The 15163-nt window shown below is 42.1% G+C and overlaps 1 protein-coding gene across 21 annotated transcripts in view; it reads left to right on the top strand.

Moving 5' to 3' along the window:
• Positions 1-410: 410 nt before the first annotated feature.
• The window catches only part of PLEKHA5 (pleckstrin homology domain containing A5), a 170876-nt gene continuing 156123 nt past the window's right edge, over positions 411-15163 (top strand). For all 21 annotated transcript variants that reach the window (XR_014160966.1, XR_014160967.1, XM_081879677.1 and 18 more), the window contains exons 1-3: positions 411-542; positions 857-933; positions 6864-6921. Coding sequence is in view for 19 of the 21 variants with exons in the window: in XM_081879677.1 (XP_081735803.1) it covers positions 451-542; positions 857-933; positions 6864-6921 (227 nt within the window). In the remaining 2 variants the exon portion in view is untranslated. The remainder of the gene's footprint in view (positions 543-856; positions 934-6863; positions 6922-15163) is intronic.

The raw sequence follows: 15163 nt of genomic DNA, 5'->3' as shown, positions 1-15163 counted from the left end.
GGCGCGCGTTCGCGAGCCACTGAGTCGGCTCCGGAAGGCGGGAGGGAGAAGAGCTGAAGGCGGAGGAGAAGGAGGAGCGTGGCAGGAGAGCTCGGTGCTGATTGGCGGCTGATAAGCCCTCCCTCCATGGGCTTCTCTCCTCCTCCTCCTCCTCTCCCCCCCCCCCCGCCTTTCCCCAACTGTCTTCTCTCACTCCAAGCTCGCGCCGCCGTCCAGGTGTTTTCGGCTGGCTCGCTCGCGGAGGCGCGCGCGCGGTGGCGGCCGCTGTGTTGACGGCGGCGGCGGCGCGCGGCGCTCCCTCCCTCCCTCCCTCCCCCCCCCTCCGCCCATTCCCACTGCCTCGCGCTCTTTCCTTCCCGTGCCCGCGCGCGCGCGCGCGCGCCGCTTTCGCCCCGGCTGCTACTGCCGCCGCCGCCGCCTCCTCCTCCTCCTCCTCCGCCGCGCTCGGACATGGCGGCGGACCTGAGCGCGGAGCGGCTGCGCTCGCTGCCCGCCTGCTGGAGCTACGGGATCAGCCGGGGCGGCCGCGTCTTCTTCATCAAGTAAGCGAGCGAGGCGGGAGCGAAGGCGGAGGGAGCGGCGGCGGCGGCGAGGGACGCGAGGCGGGGAAGGAGGGATGCATGACCCTGAGGGGAGGAAGAAGAAGAAGAAGAAGAAGAGCGGGCTCCGGGGCTGCCCGCCTGCCCGGGGTGGGGGCGTCGAAGGCGGCGGCGGCGGCGCTGCTGAGGCGACCCGGGGTGGTTCTGAGGGAGGGGGGTCGTGGTCGGCTTTAGGGTCCGGCCGGGGTCGGGTCACCGCCGCGCGCTCCTGCTCCTGCTCCTCCTCTCACGCGCCGCCCTGTGTTTTCTCCCCTTAGCGAGGAAGCCAAGAGCACGACCTGGCTGCACCCGCTGACGGGAGAGGCGGCGATCACCGGGCACCGCCGCAGCCCAGGTAAGGAAAGAGAAAAAATACAAAACAACCCCACTTTCTCCCTCCCTTTCTCCCTCTCCCTCTCTTCTCTGTGTGTCATTCTCTTTCAGCCCCCCGCCCCTTCCCGTGTCCTCACAAGCCCTCCGTGGAAAAGAGTGTAGCGATATCTTTGCAGGGAAGGTGGAATAGAGTGAGTGATGAAAGAAAGAGGTGGAGGTGGGTTTCTCGATTTTCCTCCCCGACTTACCTGCCTAGCCCTTATTTTCTTGCTCTCCTCTCACACGCTGTTTTTCTCCTACGCACAGATGCACAGCCCCTCTCTCACACCCTGCTCCTCCTCATGTGCTTAAAACCTTCTTGTGGACCTGAAAGCTGACACTGAGTCACTCTCTGTGGCGCTTTCCCCCTCCTTTAAACATTTCGCCTGGAGGTGCTGTCGACTCCTCTCTCCATGTTTAAAAACCCTTCAACTTGGGCAAGGTGGGCTCTTCATACAAAAGCACCACAGTGAATCGCCCCAATTCCCCCTCGCCTGTAAATCCATCCCTTGTCCTTGGGGGGAAACTTCATACCACTTCTTGCCCCCCCTCCAAATAGAGCCACCACTGAGTCACACTTGCCACATTTTAATCCCTCCAATTTGTGGGGGGCTTCATATAAAACCACATACACATTTGAGCTTTTCCTCACTCAATCCCTTCAATTTGGCATTGCAGACTCTCTTCATATAAGCCTGTCTCTGCTGCCTCTTGGACCACAGTTCCGATCTTGACTCAGCCTCTGCCACTGGGTTTTCCTCTACATGTGCTTAAAAAATCACTAAACTTGCAAAACGTCTTGGCTCAGTTTTCTTCTTGCTTCCAACCATAATCCAGTTTGACTTGTCTGTACCCCTCATTAACTTTACTTAACCTTTTTTCTTCTTTTGCTGTTGACTGGAGCTTTTGTCCTCACCTTCCTTGGGGAGGGGCAAAATGACAACTCATGCTCAGTGATCACTCATCTCCCCTCCCCCTTTCTTTCATAGGCCCTTGTCTGTCTCCCTGTAACCCATCTCTTTGCTCAACTGCTTCCCCATCTAGTTACTCTGATCATTTGCTACATGTTTCCAAAGTAGAGAGAGAATTCTCTTTCACCAAAATGCTTTGGCTTCACATTCAAATTCAGGCCACAAGCCTGGTATTAATAATTTGTTCTTCTTCCTCCACAAAAAACTCATAATGACCGCAATGACCCACCCTTGAAAGGCACTATTTTGTGCTTCAAAATCTCTTAACTCCCTCCCTCCCTTTTCAATGACCACTTGAAAGTAGTGTACAGGTATACTATCCCACACCCTTTAATCGAAAACTAAAACCAGCTGTGCCCCCTTTCTCCAAGTACCTGCCATTTCAGTCTTTTGTGTTTTCACAGCATCTTTTGAGTTAGTTGTCTCTGACCCTTCACTTCCTACACATTATCCTACTGGCCTACTGTAACTTTCCTTCCAACGAGCCTCATAGTCTGCATTCTCAAAACTAACTGATCTCTCAGTTGTTTCCTGCCACCCCCTCCCCATGGGCCCTCTGTCTCTTCAATGACACTTCCTTAATTCCTAAATCTTCTGTTGATAGCCCATCCTCTAGTCTAGGAAGTAAGGAGTCCACACTTCAGGCTAACTTTGTTTGAAGCTGGTCTATAGTGTGACTGCAAAGTACAGATTTCACATCTAATGTGAAAATGACTGTCTTCTGCTTTTCTGGCTTGGATGAACATCTGGCTTGGTGGAAAATGACACACAAGAGGCTCAAATGTCCTTAAGAGAAATGTGTGACACTCCTCAATAATTTTAACTCCCGCAACTCTACTTTCCCTAAGAACTGACACATAAACATCGTCTTTGTCTGGCTCACCTCTATTACCGTACTGTCATGCCATCCTAGTTAATTAAATTGCACTGATTCACAATACCAATTAACCCTTAATCTCACCCACCCCTAACTAGGCAGTTTTCTTTGCCTTATTTCCCATTGGCCTTCCAGTCCTTCATTATATTTGTACTCCTAAGCAGTATTTATTCTCAAATGTCCAGTTTACTAATTGCCTTATTCACGCCCCCCCCCCCAGTATATCTTCTTCGCTGACTTGTTAGCCATTGGCTATCCCTTACTGTTATTATCCTCATCTGTCATTCTGCTGTGCAAATTCTCTTTAGTAACCAACCCCATAATCCTTCTCTCTTCTTTGGGAGACTAAACCCATACTGATCTTTTCCCACTTGGCTCCTGGATTTCAGCTTCTGAATTGCTATCCCTGCCCTTGCTCAGCTAACCTCACATCTGTTTTCTTATCAACTTAGTTGTGTTCCTCCAAAATCTAGCTACTACTCTGCTAAGCTGCAGAGAAATCGGCAGCTCTCTTAATGCATCTTCTTCAGTGGCTGCATCTCCACCCACTGGACAAGCTTTCTGAACTGCTTTAAGATCTTCAACATAGCCAGATGAAACTTTAGCAAGAAGCTGTTTCTCCCTTGTCTTGCTTCTTGAATCTATTCCTACTTCCTTTGTGCTGCCCTATTCTGTTCTGCAAGTAGATAAAACAAATATAGACATTTATAAACACTTTGTGCAGTATGGCTATAGGGAAATGTCTATTTTCCTCAATTAAGGGACAGTTAATTATTCAGTATGATCCTGTGACAGTTGCCTAGCCATTCAGGGTATCTGAATGCATTGTAGGCTAATGGGAAGGAAATCACATTTAACCAGCAGCACTCAAGTGCAGGTTGAATAATGAATCTGTCTGCAATGGTGAAATGTTCTCTGCAGTTAAAGTGTTACAAAAGTCTGCTATCAAAAATGAAATAATTGTACAAGTTTCGGTTGTCTTGGTTAATGTATACCGGTACATGCTCTTCTACCTTTTGGTCTGCCTTTTATATTATAACTGCTATGCTTCTTGAAAGTAGCTCACAGCCAATGGATTCCTCTTCTGTACTCTCTTACAGTCGCACAGTCTGTATGCTTAAAGCTTCCTCCCTGAGCAGAACACAAAATCACCTGCTCATAGCTTTTCAGCATCATGATCTCTAGAGCTTGGCATCTAATGATGACTGCTTTGTGAAATTCATAGATAGCACTCAAGTGCATTCACCTAGAAACATTCCCTCTCAATCTAGGATAAGAGAGTGGGTGGGGAATGGTGGGACTGAGAAAGTGGGGGCAGGAGCTTGAGGAATAACTGGGGAGGAGAGGAAGGTAGAATTTGTCTCCTTTGCCATTTGTTTCTCTGGAGAAGAGTAGCAGCAGAAAGAGGGATTGGCTGGAAAAGGGATTTTAAGCAAAGCTTCTTGCTTTGCTACCTGCTGGCACAGTACACTGGCTGTTGAGAGGTGGGTATTTAGAAATGCAGCTTTTGTTTTTCATTGGTGTAAATACCTGTTGTAGGGAAAAAGGAAAGAGAGAGCAGCCTGGAGACGTTCAGTTGGTACATCTTGTTTGTATGTTTCTTATTCACACATTACATTGCTCTTTTGTCTTTACTGCATGTGACCTGGGAGAAATTTTGGAGGAGAGGTTCTTGTGTTCTGTTTATCACCCTTCCTAGTCATATTTGTGTGGAATGTCTTGGAATAGTTTATAGCCAGATACATTTGGAGGTCAATGTTGAATGTAGTTGCATTTCACACTTGGCATTCATTAGGTGATGTATGTTCTCCCACTGTGTTTAAGCTTTTTTTCTCTGATCACATTTTCAATACATTCTGTTTCCACCATGCACATTGTTTCTCTGCTTCATCAATTTGCCAGTTATGCCAAAACATGTTAGCAACTTCCATGAAAAGTCAGGTTTTTTTGTTGGCTTAAAAATATTTTAAGGTAATGAACCAAACTTATTTTTTGGCAAATGGAATGCTTCATACTGCTGGCATGGTGAATTCCGAATAGTCTTATGATAATATTTGGATAACTGATCGTACTAATATACCAACCAGACCTGCTGTTCTTTTTCTTACATGGGAATGAATGTGGAAAGCTTTTTTACTCTAGCTTGTGTAATATTCCCTGATACAAGTTTGCTGTAACTACTGCTTGAAATGCCTCATACTGGCATAAAATATTTCTCCAAAAGATTGTATCTCCTATAAACATTTTGGTTACTAGACTGGTGTTGTTCTGTTTCATGCTATGTACTGCAGCTTAAAAAAGACAGGTGTTACGTATCGCAGTAAGCAAAGCCAGATGTATTAAGACAACAAAGGAAAATACAGTACTCTTGGCTAAGTGATTATTTTAGGCAGTGAAGCTTATGATTAAAAAAGCATACTATTTTTTTCTCTGGTTTTGCATTTTTTCTAGTGAGAGAAGAGGACAAGCTTTGATTTTGATTCCTCTTCTTAAAAGAGCCTTTAGTGATTGATGCTCCATTGCCGACTAGAGAGAAACACCGTATTTCTCTTCCTCTGCCACTGGATTAGTAGTGAGAATAAATTCTCTATAGTATTGTCTGGTCTATGAACACTTGCAAGCTCAACTTGAAGATATGGCAAGATGATGTAACTATGCTGTCATAACAAATAGCTTCTGTTGTGATTCTTACCCAGCTACCATTTTGGAAGTTTGTGACTTAGAGTGCAATCTTGTTCTTAGAGTGACTTGTGTTCAAATATGTTACAGCTGATAGTTACATGACTACAAGTAGTGTCTAAAGTAATATGTGCATCTAAACTAGTACTGATGTATGTTACTGATGCTAGACAAAACTCCACGTGATGGAATATAAGACAAAGTCTAATGTACAAATAGTTTCAGGAATATTTGTCTAAGAGACCAATCCAAGCACAACATCTGTTGGGATGGGTGAATTAGGATCACGTGGATCTTATTCTCAGCCAGACTATGCTGGTATAAGTCCCTCACCCTAGCCCACCCACATCTAAGCTGGTTGATCCCAAACCAGTGTATTTTACACAAGGGATGCAGGTGGTGCTGTGGTCTAAACCACTGAGCCTCTTGGGTTTGCTGATCAGAAGGTTGGCGGTTTGAATCCGTGTGATGGGGTGAGCTCCCGTTGCTTTGTCCCAGCTTCTGCCAACCTAGCAGTTCAAAAGCATGTCGGTGCAAGTAGATAAATAGATACAGCGGGAAGGTAAATGGCGTTTCCGTGTGCTCTGGTTTCCATCACAGTGTTCTGCTGCACCAGAAGCGGTTTAGTCATGCTGGCCACATGACCCGGAAAGCTGTCTGTGGACAAACGCCCAGCTCCCTTGGCCTGAAAGCAAGATGAGCGCTGAACCCCGTAATTGCCTTTGACTGGACTTAACCGTCCAGGGGTCTTTTACCGTACCTTAATTTACACCAGCATAAACCCTGAAAAATTAGCATGCTGGAGGAGTGGTGTGGGTGGAACTAAGTGGGGAGAGGTATAAATTAGATCCTAACTATGTTCAGCTGTGTCATATGACCTGCAAGCCAATGGAATTTACACCAGCAAAACGGTGGTACAGTCATACCTCGGGTTAAAGTAGCTTTGGGTTGAGCGTTTTCGGGTTGTGCTCCACAGCGACGTGGAAGTAACAGAATGCTCAAAATGACGTCATGTGCAGACGCAGCAAATTGCGACCCGCGCACACGCAGACGCGGGTTGCGTGTGCTTCAGGATGTGAACGGCGCTCCGGAACGGATCCCATTCGCATCCAGAGGTATCACTGTATATATCAAATTCTATTTTAAAGACTTGTTTTCCCTCTGTCATATTAAAGCTGGCTCAGTTAGCAGTGGTCCCACTTCTGAGTTTGGATCTAACATACTTTATGTGGGTGTAAAGCAGAATGGCTTCCCCATACTTATTGGCTGTTTTTTGGAATTTCAACCACTAGTATGTGTACAGATAAAAGCATAGATTAAAAATGCACTTGGTTACATTCAACTGGTTCTGTCATGTGATCAAATCCTCTTTGTATTGCTTCTTAGACCTACCCACAGGCTGGGAAGAGGCCTATACATTTGAAGGTGCAAGATACTACATAAAGTAAGTAAGATTCTACATTTAAATACATTATGGAATATGCTGCTGAATCTCCGTATGGTCGTATGTCCTCTTATGGAATTATATGCTGTGCACATTGAGAGTAGTGAAATGGCTATATGCATATGTGAAAGTATCCTGTAGAGTGGGATTTTGGAATGTTAATGGCATAATTGTATGATAAAGATTTCAAGGAGGGTAGACTGGCATTTGTGCCATCGTGTCTTTTTATTTTTGCAGTGCTCCTCTGAGGTAGAGTAGACTGTGAAATAGCAACTTGTCCGAGGCCACTTATGCATGCATCTCATGTTCGTAATGCTCCATAGCTGTGTGGGAACCTGATTTCACATCAAAACTTAACACTCTCACTCCTACATACCACTTAGATCATTACTCCACTTTTAAATATATTAACATACATTGCTTACACCAAGCCATGCTTAATTCTATTTTAAACTTTCAATTTGCCAGAGGTTTCATTGTCTTTTGTTGTGATTTATACAGCTGGGGCCCTAGCTTTCAGGGATATATAATGTTTAAAGTATTTTGAATATTCTAGACGAAAGTTGTACCCCCAAACAAAGTTAGCCTTCAAAAAAAGACAGGATAATTGTGTGGTTACTATGCGGTCATGTTATGCTTCAGTAAACTGTGTTGAAAAATATTGGGTTGAACCCAAAAGTGTCTTCTGCTTGCAGAAGGTATCTGCTGTTCACAAAAGTGCTGTTTTTAAATATTTCATTGGAAAGATGTACAAGAAAAAAGAAACTTTATCCAAATATGTTCTTACACAAGCAGAAGCATGAGACCCATCATAGACCTTCCTATTATCACAGTTGGAACATGTTTCCCTTCCACTCACAGTTCAGTGTTTAACATCTGCTGCAGCAGAAAGATTTCCTTGCTACCAAAACCGTATTCAAAAGCATTTGGAGTTTTAGGGGGCTTTAAATCTTGTCTGGCTTAATTTGATCTACACCTCACATTTTACAGCATGCCTCCAAGTGATAAAGTTTTTCCCACGGATCATTATATGTTTTGAGTTGTTCAGTTGGTTTGATGGGTAATATAGCTAGATATTTATGGATGAGGAAATACTTTAAAATCCCTGTCCTTGTCTGTTGCTTGTCTTAGCTCTTTAGTATGCTGCACACGTTCAAGCCACGCCTTCTAGAGCCATTTCAATTGACATTTAACCCCAGCTTTGGCATGGAAAATGCTTTGGAATGATGACCTGTGTCAGGAGAGACGCGGGGCCCTGTTAATTCTCCTTAATCTCTCAGTAGCTTTTGATACCACTGGCCATGGTATCCTTCTGGAGTGGCTACCTGAGTTGGGGTGAGCGGCAGCACTTTGCTGTGGTTCCAGATCAACTCAGATGATTGTTTCCACAGGCTGCTGCTTGGGGAGTGCTGTTCAGGCCCAGAGAGTCTTCATTGTGTGTTTCTGCAGGGTTAGGTTTTATCTTGTATACGGTTTAACAACTACACGAAACCGCTTAGTGGAGTCATCTGGAGTCCTGGAGTACATTGTCAGCAAGACAGTCTGAGTGCATGACACCAGCCCTGGCCTGACTTCATTGGCTACCAGTTAGTTTCTGGGCCCAATTCAGAGTGCTGGTTTTGAGCTTTAAATTCTTATTTGGCTCAGGACCCCAATAGCTCAAGGACTGCTTCTCTCCATATGAACCAACATGGACCTTGTGATTGTTATCTGAGGCCCTTCTTCATGTGCCCCTTATTTGGGATGTCAACATAGTGGCAACATGAGAACACGCCATTTCTGTGGTGGCTCCCTGCTTGTGAAATGTCACTTCCAGGGAAGCTTCCCTGGTGCCATCATTACTGTACATAGCTTTCTCTGCTACATTTGCATTTCTTTTTTTGCCAGGCCTTTGGCTCTTATTAATCTGTGGCTTTCTTCTGGAATGTTTGATTCCTGCCCCCCCCCCCTTTTTAAAAAAGATTGTATTGTAGATTGTTATTTGTTTTTCTTTCCTGTCTGTTTAAATTTAAGTTGCTTTGAATTACCTTAATAAAAAAAGCATGCAATAATTTTTAATAACAACAATAACAATGATAATGCTGCATTTTGCCTTATCTGCCTTTCACCATGGGGAGACAGGCTTGCAATAATAGCAGAGAACAGGTCTTGTGAGGACTCTGGGAAAAGATTCTGTGTGGTTTTCAGTTTTACCACCTTGGTTGGGAAGAAACATCCATTAAATTTGACTTGAAGCATAAAGACTGTGGCTCAGTGCAGGGCACATGCTTTGCATGCAGAAGGTCCCATGTTCAATTTTTGGCATCTCCAAGTAGGATTGGGAAGAGACTGCCTATTGACTGACAGGAGTTCGAGGTTTTCAGTGTAGATGGTATTGAACTAGAGTGACCAGTGGTCTTACCTCGTGTAGAACAGCTTCCTATGTTTTTTATTTATTTAAAAAGAATATTTATGACTAGGGAGATGAGGTAAGAAGCTATAAATGTTCAGCTTTTGTGTCAAGTCTTGCGTGGAAGATAGTATTTGCAAAGCCTTGGGGTAAATCATAGCTAGCGTGCATTCATGTAGTCCCACTAATATCGTTAACTTTACAATGATTGAGTGCCACAGAGGCTGCAATTCTAACATTCATATGTTTGAACCATTGAAATCCATGGAGCTTATCTTGAAGTAATGCTTGCAGGATTGGAGTATTGTGCATAAAAGTCATTTTGTAGTCGAGACTCTCTCACTTTCTCTTGAGAATTAGATGTTCCAAACCATATTTGAGTGCTTACTAATTTCTGCCTTCATTGTGACACCAGGAGAGAGGAAGTGATGTTCCTTTAAGGCAGTTTTAAACATGTTTCTTAAGGTCTTCTAATGGTTAAAATGCAGGGTTACATGTTTAAGTGCCTGAGTCTGGTTCTCATTGCTATTCTGTCCTTTTCCCTGTATCTTAACAAGTGTGGGCTTCGCAAGAGAATAGTTTTTTCAACAATGCAAATGTAATCTGAGGCTGTAGTCCTGTGCACGTTTACAATTTCCAATGGTGTGACTTGCATATGAGTAAATATGAATAGGATTGTGCTGTAAATTACAGAATATATCCTATCTTCTCCTATTTATAGTTATGTTATTAACAAACACCCCTGTTTTCCTGTATGCACTGTTCTACTTCTGTACAGTTCTGTACAGTTCATATGATGTAAAGCTTTAGCATCGACCATGGTATCCTTCTGGTGTGGCTGTCTAAGGGGTGACTGGCACATCTTTGCAATGGTTCAAGTGGCATGGAGTACCTTCCATCAGCTTGGGCGGGTGGCCCAGTTGTGCCCCTATGGACAGGGATAACTTAACTTCTGTTGTCTATGCTCTAGTACCCTCGAGATTAGATTACTGTAATGTGTTACATGTAGGGCTGCCTCTGAAGACTGTTTGGAAACTTCAGTTGTTGCAAACATCAGTGGTTAGGCTGCTCTCTGCGACAAGGCAGTTTGAGAATATTGCACCAATTCTGGCCTGACTGCACTGACTTGTCAGTTAGTTTCTGGGCCCAATTCAAAGTGCTGGTTTTGACCTATAAAGCCTTAAACAGCTCAGGTATGCAATGCTCAAATGACTGCCTCTCCCCATATTAATCAACCCCATATGAGGCTCACTTGGTGCCTTTGTTACATATCTTTAGGCACCAGGCGAAAACATTTCTCTATAACCAGGCCTTTAGCTGATTAACCTTCTATGGCCTTTAAATGTATTTGTGGGAGGGAGGCTATTGGTTTGTTTTTGTTTTATTATGTATTTTGTCAAAACAAAATAAAAAAATTCCTTCCAGTAGCACCTTAAAGACCAACTGAGTTAGTTCTAGGTATGAGCTTTCGTGTGCATGCACACTTCTTCAGATACCATGTATTTTGTGTTCTCATTTTGTATTTTTATGTTGTGAACTGTCCTGTGATCTTTGGATGAAGGGCAGTGTACAAATTTAATTTTTAAAAGTGCTTTTACTGCTGAAAATAAATTTTTTTAATCATTTCATCTTACAGCTTTTGTGGCATGTTAAGTACAGGATGTTATCAGAACTGCTAATTGAAAGACGTGTTGCTGATAGTACTTGAACATCAACTTGTTCTGTTGTCATTGAAATAATTATCTAAATATTGTTCCAAAGCTCAGAAAAGCATATGTTCCCCTTCTCTGCAGCACTCTTGGCAAACATGGGAATAGGGTGCTGTATGAATCTGCCTGAAAAATATGCATGTTTTGGAGAGTGCATTGTGTTTGCACTATTGCCATATGAATAGCAAAATTTCACTACTGTGCCACATTAGGCTGACAGTTTATCCACTTTTGTTGGTGACATGTTCTTCATAGGCAGGTGCAAGAATGTTCTAATAGCTGGATTTGAGATAATATCTCTCGACAAGAGCTCCCCTTAATCCTTACTAGTTGAAGATTGATTTTTGCTCTGCAGCATGAATAATCAGATTCTTTATTAAATTGTAAGGGCACTTCTATGGTTTATCAAAGATGGAAGTTTACACTGGCATTAACTAATTGGGATCCTTTTCTCTCCAAGCAGCAATCTAACTATGGCCTGATTTTTACTGTTATATAGCAACGATGACAGCTTCTCCCCCTTCCCAAGCTACACTATTCTGGATCTCAGGCCATACTACTTTCCACATATGTTGTCCACTGTGCTGGGACTTAACACTTTCCACGTATATTTTCCATGAGGCATGAATAATTTGGTTAACGTTCCAACTATGAAAGTTGCATAGGTACAGCTTACTATGGGGGCTCATACTACTTAACTACGGTATTTTAGATGCGAAAAGGGTAAGATTGTGAACCAGGCCTTCCACCCTGCTCAGCAACTTCCTAGACACACAACCACAAAAGCAGACAAGGGTCTTCCAGGGACCCTGCCCATGACATGCCTCCTAACCTGCCCCCTGCAACATATGCAGGGATCCCATCCTTATACCCCTAGAAGGGACCCTATGCAAAAAAACTATGGCCAAGGGGAAAATACATGCTCACAAACTCACTCATGTACTCCATCTTCCCTGACAAAAAAGATTCTTTTGATTTCTGACTTAAATGATCCAATAATTGGCATGTAGTCTGTGTGTGGAAAAGCTTCAGGAAAAATACCAATGAACTAAAGCATCAGTCGTCTTAAATCCAGGGAGGCCTTCAAGCCATTTTGGCTTGATGTGAAGTAAACACTTATTAAAAATAGATCATTTGAATCAGAATGCACTCATAGAGCTGAACATAGCTAGTCAAATGTTTATGTATTGAATATTTCAGTGTTGTTCAGCATTTGGGAAGGGGGCATTGCACTGCTGGCAAGTATCTGTAAAAGTTATTCACGTGAGCAGTGCCAAAGGAAGGAGATTACACATGCATATACTTAGTTGGAAAGGTACTGAAAGGATGATGGAGCACATGGGTAAGAATATTGTTCCCATTTGTGCTCTGTAGGCATTTTCTTATCCATCATGTTCATAGGTGAGCTTGAGAAAGCTGGAGGGGGGGTGGCAGTTTTAATGGTGGGGCAGTGGTAGTATTATATAAGAGGGACCCCTTTTGCTTGCCACTCTGAGCCTTCCAAAAACTCTACAATTGCCCTCTCTCAAAATGTAGTGATGAGCAATTTGCTGTTAGCCATATAAGTAGTCTAGCTTTCTACAAACTACTGTATTTTCAACATATCTAAACCTATGATATTCTTATTGGGGATATAATTAAATATAATAGGCCCTTTCATTCTAAAGTTATTTTTGAGTTTAAATTCATTTGTTGGATATGTTTGCTAATAGAACTGTTCACTGCTTTCCTACATGCATTCATTGAATATTTTTCCCCCTCTGGTTGTAATTGTAGCCCATTAGAGGGCTATATGAAAATGTGTGTAAGATTAGGAAACTTGATGACAATATTAAGTATAATTTCAACATGCTGGTTGAATAAGAATATTTAATGATTTTGCTTTCAGTGTGCGTAATATGTTATGCTCATCCATGTTTGAAATCAAGCCTTTGAAAATGTTTTTAGGTGATGCATCTAATAAGTTATTGGTGTGCTTAATGGGTGTGTTGCTGAGAGTGGTATTGTACTTTTATGGCTTTGATTCAGTAAAACATGCTAGATAATTGAGGTTTTGAGAAAATGAACGTCAAGCATGATTTCAAACGTCAAGTGTTTCAAATTATATGTCGACATTTTGACTCATTTAAGAGGCTATGATTATTCATTGGGCAATTGTTATCCATATTCTTATCTGTTTTCTTCTTGGAGCTTGGTTCTGTGCTAATTACAAATGGGACTTGAGCTCCAAAACACAGACTGGTAAATAGAGTTCTGTTTGCTTTGGGTAATAAGGTTTTGTCTGAAGGTTGTGATAGCATTTTGTGTTTAATGAGCTTAGTGAAGGATTTCAAATTTTATTGTAACTTGGATTAGAAGAAGAATATAAATACTGCAATTCAATAATATGGGTTAAAAGAAAAATCTCCTGCAAAGCCTTAAGACCAAAACAATAGTATTGGAGACTTAAACATTTTTATTTACAAGATGCTTAAAAAAAAATTGCGCAAACACACACACACATTCCCTGCAAGCAAACAGATGTTAACTGGCAACAGTGAAGGTCAGACAGAACATGAGTGTTAAATTCATGAAAATCTTTGTTTCTTACTTGTCAGTCTTTTAGCAACCATAAATGACAGGGAGTTTGCAAATGTTGGTTTCATTGGCTTACCTCTATAGTTCATAGCCTTTTTTTCCTTGTTATAATTTTATTTTTCACGGACATTGATGCTCTGTATAGAAAACATATATCTTGAACCAATTTTATTTAGTTGTGTTTTGGGGTTAACAGGGAGTGACCTAAATCTTGGGTGATGTATGTGTAGCATTTTCTCTGTGTGATGCGGGTTTTTGTCCCACAAAACTGTACCAGACAGTGTTCCTACATTAAGCTTTTCTCTTTAAATAGTTTTAAACTTCTCTGAGAAATAAGGACATGATTTCCCTGTGGCTACCAGGGACATATGTTGTAGCCAGAAAGGAAGAATTGTGGGGAGTGGCAGGTTGGCAGAATAGTGTTAGGGTGTCTACCATTTCCCCCCCTGAGCACCTTTTTTGTAGAGGGCACATGAATATTTTTTGCTGCTTGTAAGTCTATGGGTGGGAGAGTTGCAGTTACGCTGTGGCTGTGTGACTGCAATTGCTATGAAAATAGGCTTTTGGTAAATTTGACAGGTGTTATAATACAAAATCTTCCTAGTATGGCAATACTGCATTTCAAAACATGATCTACTCTCACTTATAATAATATTGAAAAGGTTTCATTGACGTTGTGGTTTTAACTCTTGCATTGACTTCAAACTTAAAATGCTTCATCTATAGCATTGGACATGTGGGCTGAGATCTCAGCTGAGCTTTCAAGTTGCTATATTGTCCCACAATTCCCTGTTTGAGTTCAAGGAAAGTGAACTGTCTGGAATGACGTTTGCATGCCTGGCACCATATAGAGTTTGGAAACATAATTAACCTGTCTCTCGTGGTTGAGTTGCAGCATATGGTGGAGCAGGTGGCACTAGAGCCATAGTGGCATCATAATGATATTTCTTCTGTATTTTAACTTGTATGCTGTTTTGGGTTCTCCTTTTTCAACTTATTACTGCCCTGAACAAATACATAAACAAATTTCCCATCCTGATCACTCTCATAGTGGCATATGTTGTTCCACAAAGGGGAAAGAGGTCAGACATTTTGAGAAATGCTGAAAAGTTGGTAGCATGTCAAAGAAAAAGAAAGATGAAGTAAGTATAAAGGGATTGGGGATGAAGACATAACTTTTGATGGATGCAATAATAGAATAATGAATGGTATAGTTTTTGTAAAATATGCAGGGAGTTATGATATGTAAAATGAACCATGGAAAAAAAGGAAAGGGAGACATTGATATCTTAAGGATGTAAAACGAGTATTTTAAGTTGTAAAACAGAAAATTCAATAAAAATTCAATAAAAAAGACATGGCTTCATCTTACTCCTACCTTGGGGTATAGGGTGGCATATAAATAATAATAATAATAATAATAATAATAATAATAATAATAATAATAATAATAAATGAATGAATAAAAATAAGAAATATATTGAAGGACAGGGTTTATAGTTGGAGATGTTGTGTAAATTGAGATGAAGAGTCAAAGGCCAAGTTGGCTAATGTATATTGGTTTAAT

Source organism: Podarcis erhardii, assembly GCF_964252035.2.
Source record: "Podarcis erhardii genome assembly, chromosome: 10".
Classification (NCBI taxonomy): Eukaryota; Metazoa; Chordata; class Lepidosauria; order Squamata; family Lacertidae; genus Podarcis; species Podarcis erhardii.
Note: the sequence above shows the minus strand (reverse complement) of the source record. Positions and strands in the feature narration are given on the sequence as shown.